The sequence below is a fragment of the Budorcas taxicolor genome, chromosome 12, assembly GCF_023091745.1.
Source record: "Budorcas taxicolor isolate Tak-1 chromosome 12, Takin1.1, whole genome shotgun sequence".
In the NCBI taxonomy this organism is placed as follows: Eukaryota; Metazoa; Chordata; class Mammalia; order Artiodactyla; family Bovidae; genus Budorcas; species Budorcas taxicolor.
The window spans coordinates 23376358-23397773 of NC_068921.1; the positions used below are offsets into that span (position 1 = coordinate 23376358).

The 21416-nt window shown below is 40.9% G+C and overlaps 1 protein-coding gene across 1 annotated transcript in view; it reads right to left on the minus strand.

The window, feature by feature from the left end:
* Nucleotides 1-247: 247 nt before the first annotated feature.
* FREM2 (FRAS1 related extracellular matrix 2) overlaps nt 248-21416 on the minus strand; it is a 156213-nt gene continuing 135044 nt past the window's right edge. The window contains exons 16-24 of the mRNA XM_052649935.1: nt 19623-19954; nt 10850-11042; nt 9060-9164; nt 7423-7550; nt 7194-7328; nt 5883-6009; nt 4322-4509; nt 3967-4113; nt 248-2080 (exon numbers count right to left, since the gene is read on the minus strand). Coding sequence (XP_052505895.1) covers nt 1568-2080; nt 3967-4113; nt 4322-4509; nt 5883-6009; nt 7194-7328; nt 7423-7550; nt 9060-9164; nt 10850-11042; nt 19623-19954 — 1868 coding nt within the window. The 3' untranslated portion in view covers nt 248-1567. The remainder of the gene's footprint in view (nt 2081-3966; nt 4114-4321; nt 4510-5882; nt 6010-7193; nt 7329-7422; nt 7551-9059; nt 9165-10849; nt 11043-19622; nt 19955-21416) is intronic.

A 21416-nucleotide genomic window follows, 5' to 3' on the forward strand; every position in this document is an offset into this window, starting at 1 on the left:
ATTGGTCACTAAACTACTGACATATTCCCTTATCAACTGAAAATTCTGCTATTTGGTGAAAGCACATTTCTCAGAAAGACAATGGGAGGCTTATCAAACAAGCTCACTCAAATTCCTTGGTTTTTAACCCTGGAAGCAGTATTTTTAGATACTGAGATGGACCACAATGCAGTTCATTTCACTGAACTGAAGATGTCAGAGAGCTGAAGCTTTCTTTTTTGATCAAAGAAAAATGTGATTGGGGATGCCCTGGTGGTCCAGTGGTCAGAACTCTGAGCTTCCACTGCAGGGGGCACAGGTTCGATCCTTGGTTGGGGAAGTAAGATCTTGCATGCCTTGTGGCATGGCCAGAAGAAGAAGAAGAAGAAGAATATGATGAGTGATGCTGGCCATCTCTAAGATCATCTCTGGAATGACGGTTGAAGGGATTCCCATTGTTTGGACCAGGTGCTGCTTAGAAAGCTAATAAAATACCTTTTGGACAATTTAAGTTTTGGACCTCATTGTGTAATGCTGTTGTGAGGGTTAACCTCATATGTCATCGTCAAAATGTTCTTTTATTCCATAAAGTATATGTAAGAGGCACTTTGGTTAAACATATTATATTAATAAATACTACTTTCTCCCTTCACCATCACAATGACATTTCTCCTTATCATTTACGGGTTCAATACTGCAAACATCTAGGCTCAGTTCTTCGAGAACATTGTCTTGTAAATGGGGATCTAACTCTATGGCATTTCTTCATCATCAAACTGCCACCATCCTGCTCATGTCCCACAAATGAGCACCAATAAGGTATATTATCATGCAAGAATTCTACTATTTCTTACTATGTACCCAAACAGAGCAGTCTCACTTCAACCATTTTCTCCAGACTCAACGTATTCTTTGGTTTAATTTAAAATTAAATAAGCAAATGAAACAAGAAGGATCCGACGAAGATGAGGAACAAGGCAAATGCAAGTGGCTGAGCTACTTGCCCTCTATCTTTCCTTCCATTCCCTCTCAAGTAGGTAAAAAAGGTGATTTGTGGGTTGAGCTACCCTTGGTCATAATTCCATGCTGTCTTCACCTATTAGAAAACTTGTCACCATAAACAGTGTGTTTATCATTCTTCAAGACTACTGATGAAAACCTTTGGAGTACTAAAACGTTATATAATGAATAAACAGTGTGATAATTGCACCTTCAAGATTCACACCAATATAGCAACAAGAGACTCCTGTCAAGTTTCTGAAGGGGTCTGTGAGCACCAGGTTCATCTCCACTGCGTAGAGAAAATGCCTAAGGTGAGTACATTCGTCGCCGTCTACCATGGTTGTGTGTACACGGGGATATATACTTGATGCCTTCTGGGCAAGAGGAAAGATGTGGTCTACGGTCTGAAGGTGTCCTCTGATGCCTGAACGCAGACAGAATGCGAATCAACGCTCACTAGTACAGTCAGGTCCTCTGAGCAGCTTTGTCACAGAAGTCCCCAATTCTCTGCCGTCGGCAGAAGCACTGGGTTTCGATTGTCTTTTCCTGGGCACTGGAGGAAAAGGCTGGGTTTCCCCTGCAGCCATCAAACCTCCGAGCTGTCGCTGTGGTGGCTCACCGAGGGCATCATGGGCTCACGGCTGCCAGGGTCCTTGGGCGCGTCCTTCCTCCTGGCACCCTTCTTGCCCTGGTGCATCATCACCGCGACGGCAGTGAGGATGACCGCCAGGAGTCCCACCGCGACGCCCCCCACCACTGTGAGCAGGCTGACCTCAGAGCTGGGACTGTTGAGCTCCCGGGGGAGGACGCCGTCAGGGGAAACCCTCCCGCGAAGGATCTGCTTCCTGCTGCTGCGGTCCAGGGCGATGTGCTGGATGTTTGTTCCCCGGTTGTTCTCAGCCCCGATTTCCCACGCCAGCGGAGGGCTGCTTCTGATCTCCCTCTTCTTCCGGCTCTTGGTAGCTGCCTGGGGCTTCCCTTGACTCACCAAAGAGTGGTGCCGGTACTCCACGCTGCGTTTGCCAATGCCTCGGTTGGCGTTGTCTTTCGATCTTACTGTGTAGATGGTGTGTATGTACCATTCTCGACCCAGAGCAACCTAGAAACACAATTCTACTCATTAGAAGATTTAATCCTAGGCCAATCTAAAAATTCATGACTCTCAGCAAGAGAAATTCATAACAGAGATCATGAATAATCATTCAATTTAGTCTGTGGAATTAATGTATTTAATATCGTTACATGTGTAGTCTGCGCAAGGCTTTGTGTAAAGCACTCTGTAAAATAGTCTGTGCAACTCTTAAGGGAGCATGTGCTGGTAAATATTTGTCAGGGCTGCAGAGAACTCCAGACCACACAGTCTAACGTATTCACTTAAAAAATGAGCGGATGACACAGATACAGAGAATAAATGAGTGGTTACCAGCAGAGGGGAGGGTCAACATAAGGATTGGGAAGTGGGAGATTAAAAAACTATTGGATGCAAGATAGGCTACAAGGATGTACTGTATGACGTGGAGATAGAGCCAATATCTTGTAATATTAATCCCTGTAAATAAGACAGTAACCTTAAAAATGTATAAAAATTTAAAAATTAAAAAAAGTTTTAAAATGAGCAAATGAGAATACATAGCAGATAAGTGACTTGCCCAATATCATTGAACTAGTTAGAATCAGAGGCAGGATTAGAGGTAAGACTTTCTGAAGCTCAGAACTCTTTTTCTAGTGTGTCTTGCTGTGTATTTACATATAAGGCCATAGAAAACTTTTTTCTGCCTTTTTCAGGGTCTGTGAAAAGAAGGTTCTTCAAAGACTTCAGGATTTGACTTCAGGTCAAATGCTTTGAGGGTTAACAATAAAAACAAACAAACAAACAAACAAAAAAAGTCAGGATTTCCCTGGTGGTCCAGTGGCTCAGTTTATGTGTTCCCAATGCACGGGGCCTGAGTTCAATCCCTGGTCCGGGAACTAGATCCTGCATGCCGCAACTCAGAATTCACGTGCTGGAACTAAAGATCCTGCTTGCTACAATTAAGACCTGGCACAGTCAAATAAATAAATTAACAAGTAAATATTTAAAAAAATCATACTTCAACTTCCTATTTGAAAAGATTCAGGATAATAGACATGGTTCCTTAAATTCCCTCTTTAGCACAATAGTGAAGTGAAAGTTGCTCAGTCGTGTCCAACTCTTTGCGACCCCATGGACTATAGAGTTCATTCAATTCTCTAAGCCAGAATACTGGAGTGGGTAGTCTTTCTCATCTCCAGGGGATCTTCCTAACCCATGGACTGAACCCAGGTCTTTAGCATTGCAGGTGAATTCTTTAACAGCTGAGCCACAAGAGAAACCCTCAGTGGAATAAGGGTAATATATTTCTCCAGCCCATCCTATTTGGTCAATTTTCAGTAAACATCCTAAAAGATGCACTTGCTACCCTAAGGATTCACAATGTGAACACATCTCTGAATTCGTCTCGTTTGTCTGCTCACTGTTATGGTCTCCTGGGTATCTTTCTACCTTCTGTCTCTAGGTTAGCGCTTCCTATTTTGGTCTATGAAGAATGGAGATTTCTGTGCTGTGCACAATTGTTTTCCTGAGTCCAGCTGTTCATTTAAGATCACTCTAATAAAGATAGTCATGAAAAGTCAAATGTAAGGAGATTTTGAAGAAGACCACCAGAGTTCCTAACTAACAGGTTTAGATCTATACGCTGGGCTGAATAAGGGTCTTCATTACATATAGACATAAAACACGATGAATATATTGATAAACATAATAATAGCCAATGTTTATGGAGTGTTCATGATGCACTCAGGATGGTCCGGAGTGGTTTACACGCATTATCTTACTCAAAGTTCACATTAACTCTACACAATACGGCAATTACTGCCTCTTACGTGGGAAACGTCTGAGGCATTCCGATGTTAAGTGGCTTGCAAGTGATTGCACAGCTGTCGTAAGTAACCTTGTTTCTGGCTCACCTGAAAGAGTGGTGTTGAGTCGACTTTAAATCCATCAGATCCAGGCTGATTCACTAAGAGGATAGCTTCAGGGTCATCCACCGCCAGTTTGGCATTAAACAGGACATTTCCAAAGCTGGTGGCTTGTGTTTCTGGTTGAGCTTTGTCCTTTAGGCAATAAGGAAAATGAGGATTGCTGTGGATAATGCCAACGTTTGCGAACGCAGGAGGTTTTCCTATTAGTTTTGTGCAAATACCCTTAACCATAAAATGTCACCATTTGGTTTCATTTTAAAAGATGCTTTTGTTTTAAAATAGAAGACAGAAACAATTAACTTTGCCTAATCTGGTGCATTGTTTGGGTCAGAGCACTTACCACAATTTTAAATCTATATAAGAGTGAAGGCGAATCAGCCAAGCAGCCGTATTCTGCATTCGTTGGATTGTACTTGGGAACGTAGCCGTCAGCCCCAGTGCACAGAAACACCTTCTCAATGCTGCAGTAAAAGGAATCACCTAGATTCTGGACCGGATCCACCATGACCCGACCGTAAATGATATCACCTGCAACAGACATGAGGAAATGTCCTTTCTATTAAGGGATACGGTGTGTCTGTATGACACCGCAAACAGTTTATGACAATAATGACACTTTATTCCCTTCTCTTCCTAATCTGGTATCAAATGTTGAAGAACTTCCTGCATGAGCTTCAGGGTCTGGTCCACTCCCAGGCCTCAGATAGGACCACTTGGCGGATGACCACAAGTACTAAAGATTTATTGACCCTTACATGCCAGTGGGAATACCTCGAGGCATGGCTTATAACTTAACATTCATAACATCCCATTGTAGTTCAAGTCCAGTTTACACAATACATTAGCTGGCAAGATGTAAGCAAATCATTATAGGATAACACAAAAAAGAAAACACCAATAAAAAGCCAAAATAGCTCTATTTGCTTTTAAAGGAGGGTTTAATGAAACTCCCTGGTATTTCCTTATCTATTTCACGGCCACTACTGACCTCTACTGTGTGTACAAGGCATTTTGCTAGGTTCTGGGAATATACCACTGAACAAGACAGGCACAATCCCAACCCATGAGCTACATTCTCATGTACTTGAGTGTATGAAATATTGAGTGTATGCAAACTGAAAAACAAAAAACATTCAAGGAAAAAATTCCAGGCTGGTTTCAAAAATCACTTAGTTAAGGGAAATCTCAGTTGGTAAAGAATCCGCCTGCAATGCAGGAGACCCTGGTTTGATACCTGGGTCAGGAAGATCCCCTGGAGACAGGATAGGCTACCCACTCCAGTATTCTTGGGCTTCCCTTGTGGCTCAGATGGTAAAGAATCCACCTGCAATGCAGGAGATCTGGGTTCAATCCTTGGGTTGGGAAGATCCTCTGGGGAAGGAAAGGCTACCCACTCCAGTATTCTGGCCTGGAGAATTCCATGGACTGTACCATGAGGTTGCAAAGAGTCAGACATGACTGAGAGACTTTCACTTCACTAAGGGAAATAAAGGTTGATTTTCTGAGAATAAAAATCATCCTGTAACATATATCTGGAGCCCCAGGTGGCTCAGTGGTAAAGAATCCACCTGCCAAAGCAGGAGATGTAGGTTCGATCCTTGGGTCAGGAAGATCCCATGGAGAAGGAAATGGCAACCTACTCCAGTATTCTTGGCTGGAGAATCCCATGGACAGAGGAGCCTGGAAGGCTATAGTGTATGGGGTCGCAAAACACATTAAATACATATCCAGTTTCAATGACCCCCTCCCCCATCCCTGCCAAAATGACAAAGACCCAGTTACATTCTCAAAACCATAAAATAAGTTGTAACTGTCTCCCTCAATCACAATCCCAATAAAGCAAAGGACAACAGACACAATGGCAAACAGACAGAGCAGGCCTCTCGTTTGTAAAGTGATACCTTCTGCAAAGGCAACGTCGCTCTCCTGCCCAAATCCCATGGATCCATCAGACAGCCAGAGGCTCTTCTTGGAGAGGAGGTACATCTGGGTGTTCAAGCTAAACTCAGCCGCCACCGGGTCACTGACCTAAAACCAAGTATAAAAGCCCTCTTATGTGTTGTTGATGGTTCTGGTGGCGCACAAGCACGTTATTTGCAGAAACACACTCACTGTACTCTGGCATAAAAAACACTAAACACTGCACTATGATCAGTTTTCATGTCAACCAAACCGACTTAAGGAATTCTAACACTGGCTTTGTCCTTCTTAAGAAGGCAAAATGGTCAACATTAAACCATTTTTTAAAACATTTTTTTGATGTGGATCATTTTTAAAGTCTTCACTGAATTCGTTACAATATTGCTTCTGTTTTTTATGTTCTGGTGTTTTTGGCTGCTAGGCATGAGGGATCTTAGCTTCCTGACCAGGGATCAACACCTGCACTCCCTGCATTGGAAGCTGAAGCCTTAACCACTGGATCACCAGGGAAGTTCCAAGGTTAAATCATTTTTTGAATGGGACTAAGTAGCATTGCTTGAGCTTATTTCCACTGATTTATCGGGATATATAAAGGATGTGTAAATATCACGGTCAGTGGAAGGCCAACATTTAGTGTAAGTTCTCGGGCAAAAGATTTCATCATATTTCTTTTAATGCATATTGACAATTAGGTACTTTGAGGTGGCGTAAACTACAGGATATTCATTCTCGCCAATGATCAAAGACAAGACAAAGAAGTGCAGAACTCTGGGGAAAAGTCTCAAATCTCCAAGACAGCAGACTCCAGAGGAGACCAGATCACATAAGAAAAAGTAACCCTTAGATACTCTTCTACTGTGGATTTGATATACTGAACCAGTAAGGAATAAAGGGCAATTCTTTCCTCTGTCCTTCCTCTCTTGCTCCCTTCCTTTTTTCTCAGCATGCAAGAATTGAAGTCAATGGGTGAGAAAAAAATTTTTTTAACTGATAAAAGTAAACTATGCCTTTAACAAAGTGGGCTTCTACATGGGAAAAGGGATTTCCCTATAACTCAAACCATAAAGAATCTGCCCTCAATGAAGGAGACCAGGGTTTGATCCCTGGGTCTGGAAGATCCTCTGGAGAAGGGAATAGCAATTCACTCCAGTATTCTTGCCTGGAGAATCTCATGGACAGAGGAGCCTGGCGGGCTACAGTCCATGGGGTCGCAGAGTCAGACACGACTGAGCACCTAACACACACACAAACGCACACACGTACACATGGGAAAAGCATTCTATGAGACACACCTGTTGGAAGCGGATGTCAAGGTCAAACGTGATAGGCTCTCTGGGGTTGCAGGTGACAGGCAGGTGGTATTCCTGATGAGATGGAGTGGTGCACGGCAGCAGTTTTACTGTGTAGGTACCTGAGTAGTCACGGACCTTTAAGGAGCAGAGAGGTCGTGATTTTCACTTAAAAACCTGAGGCGCAATCAAAGGAAGTAACAAAGATAAATGAAGACTCTTAGTCACTTACTGCAAAGTCAGACACAAAGCTCCACTGCTGGACTGGCTGGTTATAGGTTGGTTCACTTCTTATGAGACGCAGGGAAAAGGTTAGACCTGGATGATCGACTGACATGATCACTGAGCTTGTGAAGGATGCTAGAAAAGTGCCAACAACAATAATGGTCTAGTGGTTAAAAGGGTCATAACAGCTTAGAGTGTTCAAAGTGCCTTATGATACCTTATTTGCATGTATTCTTATAATAAGCCTGCAAAGTTGACATAATTATCCTCATTTCTCAGATAAAGAAACTGGACTAAGAGTGACTGTGTGACTCTCCAGATCACAGCTGGGATATGTGCCTTCTCATTCCTAATGCAGTGCTTTTCCCACTCTATCATTCTGCCAAAAAATAATCGTACAGAAATGCTCAGATGGTTCAAGGCTACTTTCCAGGGAGGTACAGCCGTTCAATAAAGGCTGATGTGAATGCATTCATTGTGCACTGAAGCTATGAAGTGAACCTCAGTCTACTCGCATCTGGGTAGACAGATCCGGGAAAACCCAATTTATAAAGGGAGTCTAATTTTAATTAGATTGCCTCAATCGTGTCTAAACAAAGACTCAGTTTATTAGAAAGGTAGACATGCAGAAGGACACTGTAAAGACCAGGAAATCCTCATTTTTCCAAAACAGTCAGCTGCAATAAAGCTAAATGATTCTTTTTTGGTTCTGTATTTTGGAACTCAGACTCACAAAATTACAGCAAACCATCTTTCTCTTCCTGTATCTTCAGCCTTAGTCTCTCTTTTGTCTAGAGCTTGGATCCAGAAAAAAGAAGGACACAGAAGACAGCATGTGAACTATTTTCCCCTTTCAATCTGACATGAGTTGGCACACCAGTAAAATGTGCAAGTCAGTTTAGTAATGTGAAGTCAAATAAGAAGTTATTTCTGATGAAATGGAATTTTTAGAAAAGCTTAAACATGGGACATTAGTGACTGCCACATTATTGATATGCATAGCACAATCTGCCAAATTAGTAAAATTATGTAGCTAATACTTTAGAAAGTTAACATGTCTGAAACTAGGTATCATAGTGAAATGCTACTTCGGACACCATTATAACAGTCTCTTACAATACCTGGAAAAGAGCTGTGCTTGCTGAATAAATGATCAAAATTCAAATTTCTGAACAACGCATTTGAAGTAGAGAATGGAAATGTTGTGGCTATGCTCTCTGTCTAAAGGAAAATTCCTCTTAATTAACTCGGTAGATTTTTCTTTTATTTCTTTTGTTTAATTAATTTATTTTTTTGGCCGTACCACATGGCTTGTGATCTCTGTTCCTTGACTAGGGATTGAACCCGGGCCACGGAAGTGAAAATGTTGGATCTTGGCCACTAGGGAACTCTCGATCGAGTTTTCTTTTAAATTAATTTAACTTTAACCTTTTGGTATTTTCTCTAGAAAATGATGATTTTGTAGCTTATGAGACATATAGCTGAATAATGATTAAGCCCTTGTGTAGATACTTGCACATACATAATTAATTTGAAATCAAGGGCTTCAAAGCTCATAGGTAAGCATGTGGAAACACACGCAAATATGGAAAACCTATCTTCTTGTTGTCTGGAGAGCAGCTGTTTGTGGGTAATGGGGCTTACCAGGATGTGACAGCACAAACAAGCCATGGAACTGAGCCTCCGTCTTGAAGTTCACGACCAAACGCCCCTCTTCACCGATGCGCATGCTGGTTGGGTAGAGAGAACCTAGGATGGGATGATGCACAAGGGTGGAAATATTGGTGACCAGCAGCTCCTCATGTATGGAGTTTCTTCCAAAACCAAATTCAGATTCATCTCATCTTTAAGCATTCTAGCCAAAGGGTATTATCAGAAAAATTCTAAGTGATCAGAGAGACAGAAGTATTCTTATTTTGTTCTGTTTTTCAAACAAGAAGAATTGTCTGGAAGGCAGGCAAAATAAAATTAGGTCATACGAGTGAGGTCCATATGAAATATATAGATTGACGACAATAGGCCAAGGTATTTTTGAAAGCTTCAGTCTACATAAATTAAACTGTAAATTGAGAGACAGAATGAACTGGTCAAACTTTGAAGATCTGCACAATGTAGGTGGAAACAGGTTTTTGTTCTCCAGAATAATTCCAAATGTTATAGGCTTAATGAAAACTCCAAAGCCTTCCTAAGAAATTTAGCAAGTTGATCAAAGTTGGCTCCAGGTATAAGAAGGAAACATGAGATTCTTATGTGGAAGCTGAGAACTGAGAGATGAATCTGCAGTAAGATTCACTTAAATATACATTTCTAAGGCAAGATACGGGATTAAAACATTTGCAGTGATCTAAAAGGTTTATTCAGGGTGATCATATTACCTTTCACATAGCCTTAAGGTAATCTTAATCTGTTTAAGATAATAGATTTTGAGATTTTTGAGAAAATATCTACAGTATTTTCTCTCAGGCTTGTAAAAGGTAATGATGGTCAGACATGCAAGGAACCAGAACAGCAGTATGTGCCTGAAAAGAAACAGCATTAATTCTACCAATAGAGTAATTCACTTTATGCTTATGGACTTTGAATTATGATTCTGACACTGAGATTGAAACTAAGTTATTGTTTGGGGCAAATGATTTCGGGGCCCAACAGTTAGTGGCTCATACCACCACCCTTCCAAGCATTCAGCTGAAGTATTACAAAATAACCAAATTTTTAAACTGAAAGAATATTAGAAGTCTAGTCTCTTTCATAAGAAGTTGAGTGCCAGAGATTAAGCAATATGTTTGAGATCACAAAGCTAGTTAGCTGTAAACCCAGAAATAGAATTGTTTGGGGCAAATGATTTCGGGGCCCAACAGTTAGTGGCTCATACCACCACCCTTCCAAGCATTCAGCTTAAGTATTACAAAATAACCGAATTTTTAAACTGAAAGAATATTAGAAGTCTAGTCTCTTTCATAAGAAGTTGAGTGCCAGAGATTAAGCAATATGTTTGAGATCACAAAGCTAGTTAGCTGTAAACCCAGAAATAGAATCTGGGACACAGTTTATACTAGGCTTTAAAATGCCTCTCCCATTTTCAGAAACAAAAATGTGGAAGTTTTTCTCTGAATTCATTCTTTTCTTTCAATTGGAACTTCCTCCATTATCTAAAATCTAGAGGGAGAGATAGACTGTGTCGTATACCGCATGAGTGATTAATTACCTTAAATGGACCTTCTATTTAACAGTCACAAATGGAAAAATTCGAGGCACTGATATAATTTAGTTAAAATAGATTTTTCTATGACAAAATGAAATTATTTTAAAGTATGGACTATAACAGTACAATTATTGAAAGTTGCTTCTCTTATTTTCAGCTGCAGTAAAAATGTCACTGAAGTCATTCATATAGGTAAGAAAAATTTTAATTTTCCAAGTCTCTGCTAACTCACCTTGGAGTTCAGCTTCTGGGGGGCTGCCAATTCCATCGGTCCACAAGATGGCAGTGTCATACACGAATGTCAGACGGAGTTCGGACTTCAAGTCAAAGTGCTGCCAGCCTCCGACCCCAACGGGGGAGTGGAACACGTAGGAGACATACAGAGGGACCCGAAGAGTCACGTAGGACTGCACTAGGTTTAGGACCTAAATACAATTATATCTATCAGCACCATCCGGGGTTAATTAAACACACTTAATTTTGTGCAAGCCATTTTCTCCTTTCACTTATCTGAAGATTTTGAGTTAGTCATCGAGGAAAAGAAACAATAGCATTTACAACACTACTGCCCCCTCACTTAATTTTGGATTGGGGTCATGGAGGATAAATAATTATGTACTGAACGCCTACCACTGACATTGTGTTGGATTCCCAAAAAAAGCTACTCAATATTTTCATTCTCTCCCATAATTGTATTTGTAGGTATGTGTGGATGACTGAATGAATGGATAGAGGGGTGAAGGATAGAGACAGCAAAGTTAAGACTGAAAGAAATAAAGCAAATTTCCCAACAGAAATTTCCCACTTCCTCCTGGAGTAGCCCTGCCAGTAACAGAAACCAGTCTTCGGCCCATGCTTATTCTACTCTTTCACACTTGATTATATTCCAAACAAAGCTGAGCGTTGTCTTACCTAACAAAGGTTATCATCCTTAATTCTCAGAATAGCTCTGAAGAATAGCAGGGCAAAGACAACTATCTTCTTATACATGAGGAAATGGGCTTAGGTCAGATCATACTGCTCACAAGTTTGAGTCAGGTTTTCTGATACATCTATTTCTCCTTCTACGCTGAGCTGGCAACAGGAATCACACATGCAAGTTACTGAATAATTAAAAACATGATAAACTCTCATTTATCATGTTTTCATGGAGTTAAAAGCAAACTCCTCAAATCACAAAATGACCACCTGAATCACGAACAAAAATATATTAAACGAAAACCATCTGGGGCTTCCCTCATGGTAGAGAATCCACCTGCCAATGCAAGGGACACAGGTTTGATCCCTGATCCGGAAAGAAGAGATCCCACATGCTGTGGAGTAACTAAACCCGTGCACCACAACTATGGAGGCTGTGCCCTAGAGTCTGTGCTCCACAACAAGAAAAGCCAGCTCAGTGAAAAGCCCGTGCATTGCAACTAAAGCAAGCCCGCCCAGGAACGAAGACCAAGCACAACCAAAAATAAACAAATAAAAGAAAACCATCCACCAAGCTGTGGATTATTTGATTCTCAGCTGTGTAGTAGCTAACACTCTCCATCATCTGCTAACATAGCCAGAAGAAGAGGGGCTTTACATCGAGGTCTTTTAAGACAGCATTTTCTAGGACTTGCTATTCTTGCAGTCATTGAGAAATTGATCTTGAAGTGCAGTTTTAACACCCTGACAGTGTAATGGAGAGTGACTGCTAATCCATATGCCACCAGTAATTAAGAGGACTATTTCATCCTGTGATTTGAATAAACACTCATTAAAAAATAGGCTGCAGACATGGATTCCCAATTAAACTAAAAGAATAATTTTGCCTACATTACACACTATCCATCAAATGTTACTGAGTGTGCTATTTTGGAGAAAACTGACATTGATGTCCTAGGGACAAGCTACTTGGTGTACAGCTCCCTTACTATTTCTTACTTGATTTCATTTTATTTCACTGGTAAACTAGAGTTTAATTGTTTCTGGATATGGAATCAGCATCATATTGCATCTTCTTCTCAGCTTAGAATCTCTGTCTAAAGGAACTGGAACCTAAATGGAACTAGGTAGATCATTCAGGTCATTTACCTGTTCATTCCGATAAAAATGAAGACTGTAACGCATTCATTTAACTTCTAAATGCCATGTGAATGAGCAGTTAATTTTCTTAATCCAGTACATCAAACATACTACATTTTAATATGCCATCAATAAACATAATTTTAATGTACTATTTTAAATTATTATTATTATTTTGCACCAAGTCTTTGAAACCTGGTATGAATTTTGCATGCACAGCACATCTCATTTTGGACTAACCCCATTTTGAATGCTCAATGGCTACACATGGCTAATGACTGCCATATTGGACAGCACAGATTAGACTCTTCTACCTGAGGTCTTTTAATTAGAACACACATTGAAAACAACAATCATTTAAAAATATTTGAGAGTCATGTATCAATAGCCATGATATTCTATGTGGGATATGTGACTTGTGCTTAGGTCAGAGAAAACTGAGCCAGAGTTGTTAGAATCTTACTTGAGAATTTCCCACTGGTTGAGATTTTTTTTTCTGTTGCTGCTTTTGTTGACAGACACATGTCTACATCATCAAGACGGTGGTGTGTGTGAATGTGTAAGGACAGCTCATAGATCTCAATAGCTTGAAGTCTCAATAAAGTGTGTACTTAGCTACTCAGTGGAGGACATTGTTTGAACAGGTTAGAACTCTTAGCCAAGGTCTCTTGAGTAATAGCAGTCTACACATCCAGGAACACTTGGATGGAGATCTTGGCATCTGTCCCATTAGATGCCTTTCTGAACAACTGTGGTATCAGAGATGAATGAGGGATCTTGAAACAGGGAGGAGTCAATACTAGTCCACAAATTCTTTAGGAGTAAGGACAACTTTATAGGACGTTACAATAGTAGAATCAGAAATAATCTAAATGACCAATAATAGAAGAATGGTTAAATAGTTATGATGGCACACCAACAAGGTGTAAGATCAAGTTCAGTTCAGTTCAGTTCAGTCGCTCAGTTGTGTCCGACTCTTTGTGACTCCATGAACCGCAGCACGCCAGGCCTCCCTGTCCATCACCAACTTCTGGAGTCTACCCAAACTCGTGTTCATTGAGTTGGTGATGCTATCCAACCATCTCATCCTCTGTCATCCCTTCTCCTCCCGCCCTCAATCTTTCCCAGCATCAAGGTGTTTTCCAATGAGTCAGCTCTTCGCATTAAGTGGCTAAAGTATTGGAGTTTCGGCTTCAACATCAGTCCTTCTAATGAGCACCCAGGACTGATCTCCTTTAGGATGGACTGGTTGGATCTCCTTGAGAGTCCAAGGGACTCTCAAGAGTCTTCTCCAACACCACAGTTCAAAAGCATGAATTCTTCTGCACTCAGCTTTCTTTATAGTCCAACTCTCACACCCATACATGACCACTGGAAAAAGTATGGCCTGACTAGAGGGACCTTTGTTGGCAAAGTAATGTCTCTGTGAAAGATCAAGTAGTAACCAAAACTCATGTTTATGAAGGACCCCCTTGGTGATCTGGTAGTTAAGAATCGGCCTGCCGATGCAGGTGACACGGGTTCGATTTCTGGTTCAGGAAGATTCCACAGGCCACAGGGCAGCTAAGCCCACGCACTGCAACTACCGAGCCTGTGCACCCTAGAGCCTGTGCTCTGCAACAACAGAAGCCTCTGCAATGAGAAGCCCACACACTGCAGCTAGAGAGGAGCCCCCATTCGCTGCAACAAGAGAAAGCCTGTGCGCAGCAACAAAGACCCGGTGCCGCCGAGAATAAATAAATAAATATAAGGGCTTCCCTGGGAACTCAGTGGTAAAGAATCTGCCTGCCGATGCAGGAGACATGAGTTTGATCCCTGTTCCAGAAAGATCCCACAGGCCGTGGAGCAACTAAGCCAGTGAGCCACAACTACTGAAGCCTGCATGCTGCAGAGCCTATGCTCCGCAACAAGAGGGTAGCCCTGCTCGCTGCAGCTAGAGAAAAGCCCGCACAGCAACAAAGACCCAGAACAGCCAATACATAAATAAAATTTTAAAACAAAGAAAAAATCATGTACGTGATGAATTTTCCTTGTCGAGGGGGAAAAGGATTATATTAAAAAGCCATAACCAAAGAGTATAAATAATATGCTGTTACTATTAAAAATGCATATACATATTGAAAAGAGACTAGAAAATATGCCTGTGTACAGTGATTGTGGAATAAGGAGTGAGTTCTTTTGTAAACTTTTGGTTTCCCAGCTTTCCATCAGAGAAGGCAATGGCACCCCACTCCAGTACTCTTGCCTGGAAAATCCCATGGACAAAGGAGCCTGGTAGGCTGCAGTCCATGGGGTCGCTAGGAGTTGGACACAACTGAGCGACTTCATTTTCACTTTTCACTTTCATGCATTGGAGAAGGAAATGGCAACCCACTTCAGTGTTCTTGCCTGGAGAATCCCAGGGATGGGGGAGCCTGGTGAGCTGCCATCTGTGGGGTCGCACAGAGTTGGACACGACTGAAGTGACTTAGCAGCAGCTTTCCATAGTACTATCATTACTTTCACTAACCAAAAAAACCTACATCACTAAAAATATTGACAAACTTGACAACATAGGAAGCAATGTACTTCATGAAAGTTATACATTTTGGATTCTTCTTGCTAGTTCTCGAAAAATGATTTAGAGTGGCTTACACATTTTTTTTTTTTAAAGAGTAAATTGGTGTGCTAAGTGGAAAATAATGTGATGGAAAGAGATGGCTTCTAACCCAGAGGTGTATGTTTCTAAATCAAAGTTTTTTTTAAAAGGAAAATTATTCCACTAATTAAAACAAATAAGAAAAAACATGCATACTTTTCCAGAATCACATTATGTCTTTTCATGAGTAAACTGGCATTTCATGTGATTGAGGCTGAATTTCTGCAACTTGTTCATTCTCCTTGAACGATGTTATCTGTTACTAATAAGGTGAGAGTTAAACCTCTGACCTTTCAATACTGCTGACCAGGCTGTGAAAGGTGGAATGAACTGAGATCTTTCAGTCTTAAGAGAAGTTGTTTACAAGAGAAAGTCTCCAAAAGAATCCAACAGTTTAAAAATTTAGTTCAACTATAATGACTATTTTGCATCATTAGTGTTTTTCATTGTGTACCCAAACAATTTAAAAGTTTATTCATAAAAGAGGTCACACAAAACGATGGAGCAGAATAATTTTCAATTTATCTCTATTTCTCTCTTCCTGCTGTATCTGCTTTTACATTTTAGAAACTAACTATTAACAGGGATTTTGGCGTTGACTATCATTAGAGAAATTCCAAATTTCTTTTTGTTGGAAAGTACATTGTTAACTTTTATAAGAGTGAGTATTTAACTCCTGTAACTCGACTTGGAGGGAGTTTAACATACATGTGTGATGTCCTCACCAGGTACCCATACAGACCCTGGCACAGAGTAGGTGCTTATTGAATATTTCTTTAATGAATAAGTGGGCAATAAATTAGAAAGAAAAAGCAGAACTAGTCTTATGTGTGTGTGTGCTCAGCTGTGTCTGACTTTTTGCAACCCTTTGTATTGTAGCCTGCTAGGCTCCTCTGTCCACTGGATTTTTCAGGCAAGAATACTGGTGTGGGTTGCCATTTCTTACTCCAGTTGATCTTCCTGTCCCAGCGACTGAACTCACATTCCTGCATTGCAGGCGGATTTTTTTTTACTGCTGAGCCACAATGAATAAGATAGAAAAAGCAGAACCCGTCTTAATATTAGCTAAAACTAGTTGTAGTCAAACTGAATAAAACTTAATAAAACTTCATTTGCTGTTAACAGAGAACTGTCTTGGATATTTCATGTGATTCCTTCAGTTTGGCAACTCTGTCTTGTAGGTTAAATAATTTGAAGCTGGGAGGTTAGACAAGCCAGAAACCTTTAAGAGTGTGCTACAAACAGCTTTTTAATCACAAAGAAAAATGCAGAGACCTGGCAATATTTCCAGGCAGTAGCTTTTGCTACTAAGAACATTAAAGATAAAGATGGGTCCTTCATCATGTTGTTCCTGGCAGAAGCAATTACCACTTAGTAAAATTTGTTTGCATAGTGATTACCTCAATCTAAGTTGGCAAGCCTAGAAAGGGACTAGAAGAGAGAAAGGGACATCTATTCGCTGCTTGGCCAGGGAGATGTGGTATTGGCAGAGGACAAACAGACCTGGGGTTATTTCTGTTCTTGTATCAGGAACAGAGAACAAAGTTTATTTGTCTTTTTTGCAATTTCATCTGTGACCATAACCATTCCTCATAGTCACCCAACTAAATGACACTGAATTCACTCAATTAAATGTCCAGATAAGTATCATGATGTGGTTAAGAGCAGAGGCTTACAAATGAATTGAATTGGGATGAGTTATTTGAATTCTCTTTGCTTCAGCATCTCCAAAAAGGGAAAAAAAATTTGCACTTGTCTCACAGTGTTGTTGTGAGGGCAGATTTAGTGGAAAAATGTAAGGTACTTAGACATGATGACAGGTATCTAGTAAACACTAAACAGATGTTAGCTATACTATTATTGTCTTCCCTGATGTCTCAGTTGGTAAAGAATCCGCCTACAATGCAGGAGATGCGGGGTCGATCCATGGCTTAGGAAGATCCCCTGGAGTATGAAATGATAACCCACTCCGGTATTCTTGCTGGGAAAACCCCATGAACAGAGGAGCCTGGTGGGCTACAGTCCATGGCGTCCCAGAGAGTCAGACACAACAGAAGTGACTGAGCAGAGGGTGACTGCAGGCTTTTCAGTAGGGAAGCCTGTCTGGATTGCATGCAGAAAAGACAGAAAAGTACTGCCATTTTGCAGAGAAGATAGAGAACATTCTTGAGACTAGAAAGTGACCACAGACTAGATAAGACCTACAGAGGAGCTCCGTGGTACGAAGAGCTTTTTAACAAACAAGAACCAGAACAAGAATGGAATCCTATTACTATGTCCCATTGTGTTTATGCCAGTAGAGCCCACGACGCTAGCAAGATCCTGAGAGAAGAGCATCCAGCCAGAATCCAGGAATGATTTAATAATGGATCGAAAACAGGCTCTGTAAGGAACAATCAAAAGACTGGAGATACTTGTCCTCTAAAGAAAAAGGCTGATGTAGATGTGCTAACATGAGTCTTTTTTCTGGGGATAGGACTTTGTTTCTTTCATGTTTCTTCCAGGTGGCAAAGAGGGACTTGACGAGCTAACACTTATGAGGGTTTAAGTAACCTGCCCAAGAAGACGGAGCTAGAAAATGTCAAAGCCAACTTTAGGTCAGCACTGGCTAAATTTCAATACGCAGGCTCTTTACACCATTCTATACTGTCTTCCTGTTGGTGTTCTCACTTGGGATTTTTAGTAATTCAAGCAAGTTTCTGGGTATTTGTTGCTTTTAGAGGATGTAGACATAAAGTCTCACGTCCTTGGAGTCCAATAGATCCCAGGCATAAAATATATGGCCATTTGACATCAACACCAGCAGAACTGGTCAGGATTTACAGCTTTGCTCTGGGAGTGAACCCACAGTTATAATCTACGTTTCCCTTGCTACTAGTTTTCTTATATTTTAACATCACAAGAATATAGCACAGAAAGAACTATAGACTCATGGTTAAATTTTGAAAGACAAGATATATTCTGGATACCATTTGACACTTTAATGTATGCATGTGTGCTAAGCCTGCCAGGCTCCTCTGTCCATGGGATTCTTCAGGCAAGAATACTGGAGTGGGTTGCTGAGCCCTCTTCCAGGGGATCTTCCCGACCCAGGGATTGAACCCACATCTCTTACTTCTACTGCATTAGCAGGCAAGGTCTTTACCACTAGCGCCACCTGGGAAGCCCTAATTTAATGTATAAGCCTACTTATATAAACATTTTGTTCGGCCAGGTAGGATGGAGCAAGAGTTTTAATTCAAATACTCATTTCAAATTTAAGCTGCTGCTGCTGTTGCTGCTAAGTCGCTTCAGTCGTGTCCGACTCTGTGGGACCCCATAGACGGCAGCCCACCAGGCTCCCTGGTCCCTGGGATTCTCCAGGCAAGAACACTGGAGTGGGTTGCCATTTCCTTCTCCAATGCATGAAAGTGAAAAGTGAAAGTGAAGTCGCTCAGTCCTGTCCGACTCTTAGCGACCCCATGGACTGCAGCCTACCAGGCTCCTCTATCCATGGGATTTTCTAGGCAAGAGTACTGGAGTGGGGTGCCATTGCCTTCTCCGCAAATCTAAGCTACACCCTATATATTTTAGATTCTCTATTATAACTGCTAATGAAGACCTTGCTTCACCACCATTTTAACAACTTTGCTGCTGCTGGTGGTGGTGGTGAGGGGTGGACTGTGTGTATGTGCGTGTATTTTTTGTGTAAATGTCTGCCTGTGTAGTATGAAGAGGAATAAGTAATTGTAGAGTAGAAATAACAAGTAATTGTAGAGTAGAATAAGCTTTAAATGAAAACACTTTTGACTATGTTAGTGATGAACTATGTTAGTGATGATCCAGATAAGGAAGAAAAGGGGAGAAACTAGAAAGATAAAGGAGGCAAAATGGAGGTAGAAGGAGAGAAAGATAGACGGTAGGTAAAGAAGAAAGTAAGGAGGGAGAAAAACTGGACTGACTCTGAGGAGTAAATCCTTATTTTAGATGGTTCATGATACATCCCAGGCATCTGGAACACAACACAAAAAATGCAAATGTATACTTTGAAGAGAAATTAGTATTTGCAGTTTTATAATATCAGAGTAGATTTGGAGCTTACAGCATAGTTATATGGTGTCCTTTCAATCCAAAGATAATGCTACTGACACATTGCTTAAAAAAAGACATAGGTTTCTAGAAATAGACATGGATTTTTATAGCACTCATGCCAATCACCGACTCTTTCTTGTGCCCAATAACCTACGTCACCAAGATGGAAAACAGAAGCTGGGACTTCTGTCCAACCAGTTTGTCCAGTGACCAAAGCTCAGATGTTAAAAGTCCATACCTGTCCATCGGTTCCAATGGTCCCTCCACAGTCAGTGAGCAGCTCGGACATGTCGTAGTAGCTAACAAACTCCCATAAGCAGGCCTCTAGGTTCAGGTTTCGGTAGAAGCGTAAGGTATTGGAACCTCTGATAGATGAGCTGTACTGGTAAGGATAAGTCTCTCCAATTATTTCTGGATTTTTAGTAGCATCAGTCAAGAAACCGTGGTGGGTCTTTACTTCGGTGTAATCCAAGAGGTTGGAGCACTTGTGGTTTCCAACACGGGTGCCATCAGGGCTGAGAGTGAGTTCAAAGTTGGAAAGCTCTTTGGTAGAGATTACAGGGAGCATGCCTACAAGGAATTGGGATAATCACTGTTACGTTTTCACCAACAGCACAGGGCTTTGAACACTTGCTTTATAATCTCTTATCTCTTGAAAAGATAAGTGAGCAGTGATGGCTCAGATGTTAAAGAATCGCCTACAATGCAGGAAACCAGGGTTCGATCCCTGGGTTGGGAAGATCCCCTGGAGAAGGGAATGGCAACTCACTCCGGTATTCTTGCTTGGAAATTCCCAAGGACAGAGGAGCCTGGAGGGATACAGTCACACAGAGTCAGACACCACTAAGAGACACTTTCACTTTCTTTTTCAGTGATTATTAAAGTGGTATTTAGGACCCCTGAGGATCCTGAGAATTTTTCAGGAAATCTGTAACACTAGTGCTCTTTTCATGACTCTAAGGTATTATTTGACTTCTCCATGCTTATTTTCTCAGTAGTGTACAACGGATTTTTCCAATCTAAGCTAAATCATATATCGTAATAGATTGAATGTAGAAGTAGATATAAGAATCCAGCTGTCTTTTATTAATCCAGACACCGAAGATATTTTTAAAACTGTGAAACAATGCCATTCTTTTGTTTTGCTTTATAAAGTATAGCTCTTTTTCTTAAAAGTATATTTTTCATGTTAACATGTAACGGATTTCTTGCTATTTTTTAACATTAATGAATAAGTATTTAACAATTCTTCAATTTTAATTTTAAATACAGTTAATATTTAAGGCTATAACCCACAAAAATGAAAGGTCTTTGTGGCTATAAATAATTTTGAGTGTGCCCTCAGACCAAAAATTTTGAACACTACCACCGTACAGTATTGGATAGAATTGCCCAACTTCTTCTACGGAGACCCAAATTGTAACTATTTTAGGATTTGTGAGCCATAAGGATCTGCTGCAACTGTTTAGAGTTGCCATTTCAGAGCCAAGATTGCCATAAGATGGTTTGCAAAGGAATTCACATAACTGTGTGCAAGAAGACTTTATTAGGGATTATAATTTTAAATAATTTTCATGTATCACGAAATGTTCTTTTGGTTTCTTCCAAACATTTAAAAATGTAAAAAGCATTCTTAGCTTTCAGACCACACAAAAACAGGCCGCAGGTTAGATTCAGCCCATGGGATCTAGTTTGTTGAACCTTGGGGTAAGCAATGCAGCAAAAAGGGCTATGAAAGAGGTTTTCTCCTAGACCCTTTTCTACCTCTCCATCTTAGATTCTCCCAGAGCAAAATGCTGGCCCCACGAAAGGACTTGTCAGCTTCTGTGGAGCTATGAGCATTGACTGTCTTAGAAAATGCTCAGTCAAGCTCTAGGAGATGCATGAGGGACCAGTCTTTCTATTAGGAAGGACTATTATAGGTCTGCCCTTCCCTGATGGTCTCCTCTGCTCTCTGCAAGTCTGAGTCACACCTCTCACGTGGTGAGAGCTCACATGGGTCTAAAGGTAAGGTGGTCAAACATGGACCCAA